Source organism: Hipposideros armiger, unplaced genomic scaffold (genome assembly GCF_001890085.2).
Source record: "Hipposideros armiger isolate ML-2016 unplaced genomic scaffold, ASM189008v1 scaffold_176, whole genome shotgun sequence".
NCBI classification, from domain to species: domain Eukaryota; kingdom Metazoa; phylum Chordata; class Mammalia; order Chiroptera; family Hipposideridae; genus Hipposideros; species Hipposideros armiger.
Window position 1 is genome coordinate 1157144 of NW_017731526.1, and position 9388 is coordinate 1166531.

Genomic DNA, 9388 nt, shown 5'->3' on the forward strand with positions numbered 1-9388 from the left:
ATTCAGTTTTTTAGATTCCACATATAAGTGAGATCATATGGTGTTTGTCTTTCTCTGACTGACTTATTTCACTTAGCATAATGTTCTCTAGGTCTATCCACATCATTGCAAATGGTACAATTTCATTCTTCTTTATATCTAAAGAGGACATACAGATGGCCAACAGGCATATGAGAAAATGTTCAACCTCGCTAATCATTAGAGAAATGCAAATAAAAACCACCATGAGAAGCCCAGCCCTTTTGAAAGCAGAACCTCTGTCTGGCCCACCATGAAACACTGATCTCTCTCGATCTCTCGGCTGTGCGGCAAAATCACTTTTAGTGATAATCATGAAATAAAACAAATGATAACAGCCGGGCGGCGGGGGGAGAATGAACAACTTCATTTTATTAAACTTCATTTTTGTAATCATACTGGTAAAACAAATTTAATTAAAGAAGAAAATAAAATTACAGTACCAGAAAAGTAAAGAACTCATACAACCTTTCTCCTTAAGCCTATAACACATATCTCACCTAGGCTGTGGGACCCCAGAGAGAGTAAGGTTCTGGAGATTTCTCCGTTGCTGTTTCCTAGCACCTGGCACATAGCAGGTGCTTAATAAATATGTGTCGTATGAATTAAAGCATGAACAAGTGAATGTCTATTAAGACATAAAATGTAACTAGAAGGGGGAAGAGGCAGGAAGGAAGTTTTGAAGAGATGAGTGATATTCGATCCAAGGAGAATGTGAGAGAAATAGGCCAATGGCCCAGATGGGTGCTACGCTATAGGAGGAAGGGTTTCTGGGCTGCTTCACCTCATCTCTACCTCCTTCCTAGGAGCTGGGGCACAACCCAGTGTCCCAGGGACACAACCCAGTGTCCCAGGTAAGTCTTGAAAGAAGAAAGGTCTAGCAGAGGCCAGGCTCTCTTCCTTCTAACTAAGGGCCTAGATTGCCCAAAAGGTGGCTAAGGAATCCAGTCCCTTAGGACAAAGGCAGGGCTCAGAGTCTCCACATGGTACCAGGGCGGAGAGGGGAGGGTGCCCAAATCCCCAGGACGTGTTCTTCCTGCCCTGAAGACTCAAGTCTCCTGCTTTGACCACAGGCAGATGGGGAGCACAGAGGTCATGGGCCGCACAGTGGCAGGGGCCAGAGGGGCTGTGAGGGGACTGTGCACAGAACCAGAAAAGCGTGCAGGCTCTTCTCCCCATGCTGCCTTGGCCTATGTCAGGACCACCCAAGAGGTGGGTAAAAAAGGCAAAACTTTTATCTTCTCAGTTTCACATGTTTTGCTCACTCACAATGCTTAACCTCCAACACAACCGACGGCAGCTAGTACAAGTTCTGAGGATGTAGTTTAGAGGAACCCGAACACCTGTGTGAAAACCAGCTTAACTCTCTAATGCTCTGAGCAACTGCAAGCCTCAGCTCCCACCTCCATCGGTCAGATAGGCAAGGCATTCACAGCTAACACTTACTTTGGATTTGCCACTTCCAGATGCTGTTCTAAGGGCATTTTTTTGTAGTAAGTAATTCAATCCTACATGAGCACATGAGCACCTCATAGGGTCTTACATCTACCCTTGTTTCACAGATGAGAAAACCCATGCACAGAGGAGCTAAGTAATCTTATCTGAGGTCAACAGCAGCACCAGGATTTGCACCTGGTCTGTCTGGCTGTTTTCAAAATGAGAGCACTTTGAAAACTAGGAAGCACACACAAATGTAAATTATTATACATTTACACTTAGCACATAGCTTTGTGACCAGCTCAAATCCTTTATACACTTAGGGGCTAGTTCTAATTTACATGATTGATGCTAAACTAATAAATGAGAACCTTTCCCAGATGACCTTATCAATTGGCCTTCCTAGTGAATACACATAGATATCCCTCTTATACCCAAAAGTGTGGTTCTCAATCCTGGCTGCACATTTGAATCACCAGGAATGCTCTTAGAATATATCACTTCCTGGCCTCTGCCCCTAGAGGATCTGATTGAGTTGGTCTGGGATGAGGTGCTAGCATCAGCATTATTTTAAAACTCCCAAGTACTCTGAATATAAGCCAGGGATAGGAGGCTGTGCTCCCCAGGGTTTGGCAGGTACACATTTTCTCTCCTAGGGTGAGGTTCGTCAACCACTCAGCTGCGGAGGGCATACCTGAGCTTGGTAGGACCTCCAGGAAGAGTCTCCCTTTGTAAATCCCATCAGGGAAGGTATGATAGATGCAGGAGTACTCCCCAGTGTCATTTGTGGTCAGCAGCAGGAGGGTGAGGCCCAAGTTGGGGCCAGGGACCACTCGCTTCCTGAAGGCTGGGCAGACATACCACCCCATTTTAGGATGATGAGTGGCCAGAAGTTGGTTCTGCTGCTCCCAGTTGACCTGAGTGACCATGGTAGTGGTGGAGGAGAGGTGACATTGTAAGGCGACAGAGCCACCCTCCTCTGCAGAAATGTTCCCCACAGTGACTATTCTGCCTGTCACAGCTCCTAGGAAAGAGGACAAAGCTTGCATGAGTCCTGTGTCAACAGTTGGCCTTGATCCTTCCCCAGAGAAATTCCAAGGGGCTTTGAGGCCAGAATTGGCTTTCGGAATGCTAGCCTCCCCAGTCCATTCTGTCAGTCCCCCGTGTAGACGGTAATTGCTGCACAATGTAGTGCTTCACTCTCTCAGGATACCATAATATAGCTCAGCTCATTGATTATTTTCATATGCTTATTTTTCTCCCTACCGAGAATATAAACCCTGTCAGCCATTGCTTCTGTTTCATTGCATCTTCCAGCAGCCTGGTTCTGGGCTGGACACTTTATCGTTTGAAATAGAATCAGGCTGTTTGTTTGATTGCTGTTTGGGGTGCCTGGAAGACCCTTCCAGAAAGCCATGAAATCCAAAGGAAAGGAGCATTGAAGAGAAACCGTTTCTCCAAGGTAAACCACTCTTTCAGTACTCACCCCCCCGCAGCACCCTTGGACACAGCTCCACCCTCAGATGGTTCGGAAAGCAATATAAAAATTAATTCATACTACAGTTTTAAAATATTTCTGTCCCTTTTTAATACAGAAGGAGGTCAGTTTAACAAAGTCAATCGATAATGGTAGAATCTGTAGAACCTGCGAAGAAGACATTTTGTTCCACAGAAAATGTACAATGTTTTTCTAGAAGTTTCCTCCAGGACATTAAGAAAGGACGATGGAGCTGGAGTGAACTTATACAAGCAAACTGATCATTTCTCCTCCTTAGCCCCTTTATCTCTCCCTGCTTCCTTTCTTGAGTTAGCCTACCAGACACCCCCAACCCCAAGTCCTTCATCTGCCACCCAAAACAGAACTGTGCCTCCTTCTCAGAAGAGAGAACTCCACGGGACTCTGAAAACCGTGGTTTCCTTCCCACAAACAGATGTAACATTCACTCCCAGCCTCCTCCCTGCCCTTCCTCTGCCTCAGGTTCCAGGCTAGATTTTCAGTCCTTACCTGAGACAGGGAGGGGAGCCTGCCTCAGCCCCTGGGCCCAGATCAGAAGGAGACACCACTGCATGCTTCTGCCCAGGGGGCCTCCAGGAAGCAGATGTGGCCTCTTCTGCCACCGAAACTGGCCGACTGCAGATGGCAGGGTGAAACTGAGCCTATGAGGAGAAAGGGTCTCGGAAAAACTGAGTTCAGCAAAAACAAAGATAAAGCTCTCAACAAGCACACAAACAGCACAGGGTGAGCCACAAGAAAGACCATGAAGAAAACACATTAAAAAATAAGCAAAGACGTGGTAAGAAGTACACTACACTGGTCTTTGGATTCCTTAGTCAATCTTCTGTTTTCAGTTTTCTTACTGCCCTTCTTTTTTAAATCAGCCTTCATCTAACGAGCGCAGGGCATCTGTGTCATGACCAAGATTCTGTAGAACCTGCTACCAGTGGGGTTCACTGGCTCTCTCTGACTTCATCCTACTAAAGAATGTGCGAAGATAAGAGAAACTGAAGTTTGCATGCTTACAAGCTAGAAACTGTACTTGAAATCTAATAAGCCAGTGAACAAGAGGCATTTGCTTTGGAGAAAAGACATGGGTGTGACAAAGGGCTTGGACAGACACAGCAACTTTCTCTTGAATGAGGTCCTCTCCTTGAATCTTTTCTCTTCTGTCTTGTTTATCTGGACCGAAACTTTGTTGAATTCTATCTTAACCTTTCTGACCCAGTATTATCAGAGGAGGCCAGAAGAGTGAATTTTCTTGTGCATGGCGACACCATGAAAATCAGGAATGCAGAGAATGGTGAGCCCCGGTTGCCTGACCCTGAAAAGGGAATGGTTTCTCCTTGCCTGGAGCTCCCAGCTCATCATCAAATCCTACAGCTGAGTCATCCTCCTTCCTTCCCCCCTCCTTGCCTTCCTTCATTCGTTTGAAAGTCCCTGAGTGCTTATGAAGCACCAGACTCAACACCAGGCTCTGGAGAAAAAAGGGCGAATAATCATAGCACATTCCTCAGACAGTTCATAGTCAAAGCTCACTCTCTGGTGAAGCCACACTCTGGGGAAAGGAGGTGGAGGGTCCTCATTCACGTGCCTCCAGGGCTCACCACTGCTCCTTTGGGCATGCACCATGGTCTATGTCCTGAAAATCAGCAGCTCCACTAGGGGAAACGTCTGAAGCCTGGTGTTCTGCCCCCTCCATTCTGGCCAAGCACCCTGAGCATTCCATACTGAACAGGCTCCTATCTTCCTTCTCTACTGCAAGATGCTCCACCTCAGACCAGTTTCCTCCCCTCCCTGAGTTCTGCCTATTCCAAATTCTGCATCGTGACCCATGCACCCCCCACAGCCCACCTCCAGCCCTTTAGACAATATATGCCTCGCCAGCTTCTCTCTGCCTCTCCCAAATTCAACCTGTCCTTCAAGGCTTACATCAAGATACAACGCCACCCTTTCCAACAATCGCAGTCCCTTCAGCTAAAGGAGCAATAATACCCAATGTCTGTACAAGGGAAGGTGCTGAGGTTGAACTGGTGGGGTGTTTCCAAAACTGGTTGCCGAGACAAAGGTGCTAGGGGTGGCAGAACAAAGAGCAGCTGGTGGGGATGGAGCACGGAGAGAGGTGGACTCTGGGGTTTGGGCTATAAAAACTGTCCAGCCTGTGTTTCCATAGTGGGGGTAGCTGGAAACCATAGAGGCAGGACATGTCTTATATAATGAGAAATGTAAAGAAATTTAGACTGGGTTAAAAAAATAATAAAAGTAGTTAGAGAATTGTTCTATGTGTTTCTAAGCAACCAGTCCAAAGAGGAACACCGTCAAGTCCATTTTGATGAATGGTGCTCTCCAGAGTCATTGGAAGGTGGTGATTAGCGGACTCTAGTGTAAAAAATACATGGGTCCAAATTCATCCTGGTTTGGTGACCTTGGGAAAATTACTCAGCCTCCTTAAGACTCAGTTTCTTCATCTGCAATAAGAGCTACACTATCCCCTTCCTCTCTCATAATGTTGTGAGGACTAAGTGACCTAATGTTTGGTAAGGTGTGAAGCACAGTGCCTGGAACACAGGAAGGGTTCAATACATCCATGATAGCGTTAATAATAATATTAATTAAGGAAGTGAAAGGAAAATCGGAGGACAATCTCCCTCTCTTTTTATTGTCTTTTTATTCCTTTTTAATTAAATGCATTGGGGTGACAATGGTTAGTAAAATTACATAGGTTTCAAGTATACAATTTTATAATATTCATACATCATCTATATGACACATTGTGTGCTCACCACCCAGTCAGTTCTCCTTCCGTCACCATATGTTTGACCCCCTTTTACCCTCTTCTACCACCCCCTCACCACCATCCTCTGTTAACCACTAAACTCTTGTCTGTGTCTATGAGTTTTTGTTCCTTTATTTGTTTGTCTCGTTCCTTTGTTGCTCTCAGTTTTGCATACCACACATGAGTGAAGTCGTATGGTCTCAATGTAATGCATTTTGCCAGGAGTAAAACTCTGGTCTCTGGACTCCAAGGCCAGGGTTCTGTGCAACCTCTTCATTTTGTCATAAGCATATGATACAAGAATATGAGGATAAAATGTTTCTGTAGAAAAGTGGCCACTGTACCAGCTGGGCCCTGAAGAGGCCTTGGAGGAGGATGAATGACAGAAGTGTCTCCCGAAAGAACTTTCCAGAAGTCCCTCTTGGAGTCTCCTACTGGGACTCCGTCTGGAAACCTTCCTGGTATGGCCACCCACTCAGCAGCAGATACAGCCAAAGCTGAGCAACACAGCTCTGAGGAACAGGACTGGGCCACCTGAGCCTTTGGTGCCAGTCGGCAATCCCTGTGGCGTGGCACGAACCTCTGCGGTCAGTCAGATGCTGACTCACATTTCCATTTAAAAGTTCTAAAAGGAGCCACCATATTTTTTCTCCCCTCACTTTTGGGGTTGTGGGCTGTACATGTCCGATTAGCCTTGATGCAGCTAGGTGAGTGTCGGTGCTGGGGAAGGGACTCTGTTTGCACGTAAATGGGGAAGAAGTGCTGGCCTAGAATGTGAAATATTCCCAGGCTCCTTGAACACTTTCACAGCCCAGCTGCCCCCTGGCTCTACAAGCCTCACATGATCCCACAGCTGGCTCCACTGGCTACAGCTAGAAACGTGTGGCCTGGCAGGGATCCCAGCACTGGGCGAACAGAGCTGAGAGTGGTCACACTTTCCACAAGGCCTGTGACTTGTACACAGGAAACACTACCTATGGTTCTCTTGTGGGCACAGACCAATCTCTCTGGGCTTCAACCTCTCCAAAGCCCTCCAGACATGGTGGGGGCGCCTCAGAGATATCCCAACTTTCTTCTCCCTCCTTTCCCTGCCTCTCATCAAGTACAACACCCTGCAGCTTCAGGGTTGGTGACCTTCTCAGCCCAGGGCTCTCACTCTCTCTCAAAGACCAACGCCTCCTGCTGGTAGGTTGTCTTGTGGCCAAAGTAGCAAACAGGCCCCTGCTGCCTGCCGTCCACAAAGGGCTGTAGAAGCAGAGAAGACAGGAAGTGGGGAATTAAAGAGAACGCAGATGCCCAGCAAACACAGACGAGCCGGCCCTGTGTCCCTTCACCCCCATCCACTATTTGCTATAGCAAAATCACATCACAGAGCAACCATCTGAGCAGTGGGGTGGTTGTTGGAAAGCCCCTTTCAGAGACAGCTGCCTCAGAAAATCAGACTCAGCATGAAAGGAATATCTATCACCTGAAGCGTTTTAATGTCTGGGAGCCACAGGGTTTCTTAGCTGAAACTGGCTCATGGTGAATTCAGATGGGGACAATTTGGGGGTGGGATTGTTGACTGATATTAGTCCAAACTCCCTAGGATAAGGTGACTCTTAGGATCTCCCTGCCAAAGGCTGTCAAGGACTTCAGTGGACTACAGGAAATTTACTTTGCCTTCCCAGCTGTGAAAATAGGATAGAGAAGCCCCCCCGCCCCCATCAAGGAGAAGTTGGAATGCAGAGTCAGAAGAAAAGTCTTTGGGAAGAAGCAGCTGACGTCTCCTAAACTTAGGCCTCTCCTGCAGCCTCTCTTTAAAACCCTCCTATCCACCGACATCTGCCCCCTATATTCCTCCCCCATCCTAAATGTGATTATACTATCAATACACTCCCTAACCCCATCTACCTTGGCAAAGGTATCCTCTACCCCTGGGAACTTACTTCATACTTCCTGGAGCCTTCAACATCCAAGACAACTATTAATAGGATTGGGATAGAAGTACAAATGAACGTATCCTTCATTCAGAGGATCACTCAACCATCAAGTGTTCTCCTTCCACCAACAAAAGGAATGCCATGCCTAGATGGTTTCACAGGAGGATAATAACAAACCTTTAGAGAGCAGATAATTTCAATGTTAGTTAAAATATGCAGACATAGGACATAAAGGAAAACTTCCAAATTAGTTTTATGAAGTGAATTTCAAAATGATATAACAATTATTAAGATCGCACACAATAAAAGAAAATCAGCTCTTAGTCTCACTTACAAATATTGAGGAAAAAAATCTAAATAAAATATTGTCACACAGACCCCAATAGCATATTAAACAAAATGCATAATAACAAAATAGGATTTATTCCAGGGTTGCAAAGATGATTCAATACTAGGAAATCTATTAATATTAAATACTAGCTCTACAAAGAAAAAGCATATGGTTATTTCCTCTGATGCTGAAAAGAAATTTCAATCCTCATGACTGATTAAATAAAAAGCACTCAGTAAAATAAAAACTGATAAATTCTTTTTTAACATAACTACACACATACACTAGTCCCAAAGCCAATATCTCTTTTGATGCAAAAACACTAGAGGTATTCCCATGAAAGTCAGGAATAAGATAAGAATACTTACTATTGCCACAACTGGTTAACTTTTCAGAAGTATTAAGCAATTCAACTAAGTAAGAGCAGCAGTTAGAGACAGGAGAATTAAAAATAAGGACATAAAACTATTTCCAATTATTAATGATAATATAAATGGAAAACCCAAGAGAATCAATGGACAGAACACCACAAAAAATACAATTCTGCAAATTTCACAGGATATAAAATTAATATAAATAAGCAAATAGCTTTCCTATATACAATCATAACCAGTTAGAAGATATTTTGGAAGAGAATCCCTTTACAATTGCAGAAAAAAAAAAAAGGTAAAATACTTAGGAATAAATTCAATAAGAGATGCGCAAAAGACACATGAAAAAAACTTTACTCCAATGAATCAGCTATCCAAATATACTTTTAAATGAAACCATGCAAATACTAAAGAAAACCTAGGTGACTTCCCTTAAAACCTGGAAGTAGAAAAAATTTTTAACTACGACTCAAAATCTGGAATCATAAATACAATTTAATGAGGAATTTGACTACATCAGTATTTTCTTAAAAAGCTTTTGCAGGCCAGCTGAGTGGCTCAGTTGGGTAAGAGCTCGCTCAAGAGTGTGAGCTCTGAGCAACAGGGTTGCCGGTTCATTTCCCGGCCTGAGCTGAGCTGCCAACAGCTGCTAACAAACAGGTGGCAAGATGGCTCAGCTAAAAATAAATAAATAAATAGCTTTTGCATTTAAAACGATCATAAATGTCAAAAGACAAATGGCAATTGGAAAAGCATATTTGGAACTTATTTCACAACCAAATGATTCATCTCCTCAATATAAAGAGATCCTAGAAATCAAGAAGAAAAAGACCAAGAACCCTGAACAGGTCAAAATTGTGATCTGACAGTTCCTAGAAAAAGAAATACAAATGTTCTTTAAACATATGGAAAGTTACTCAACCCCAGTTATAAAAAGGGAGATATGCAATGAAACTACACTGTGATACGATTTCTCCCCCACCAAATTGGCAAAAATAAAAATTTTACCAATACATTATACTGGTGACGCTACAGAGA

At 44.3% G+C, this 9388-nt stretch overlaps 1 protein-coding gene across 1 annotated transcript in view; it reads right to left on the bottom strand.

Annotated features, from left to right (window-relative positions):
• TIGIT (T cell immunoreceptor with Ig and ITIM domains) overlaps positions 1 to 3586 on the bottom strand; it is an 11419-nt gene extending 7833 nt beyond the window's left edge. Inside the window, exons 1-2 of the mRNA XM_019652248.1 lie at positions 3461 to 3586; positions 2150 to 2479 (exon numbers count right to left, since the gene is read on the bottom strand). Of these exons, the coding sequence (XP_019507793.1) occupies positions 2150 to 2479; positions 3461 to 3524 (394 nt within the window). The 5' untranslated portion in view covers positions 3525 to 3586. The remainder of the gene's footprint in view (positions 1 to 2149; positions 2480 to 3460) is intronic.
• Between the last annotated feature and the right edge of the window lie 5802 nt (positions 3587 to 9388).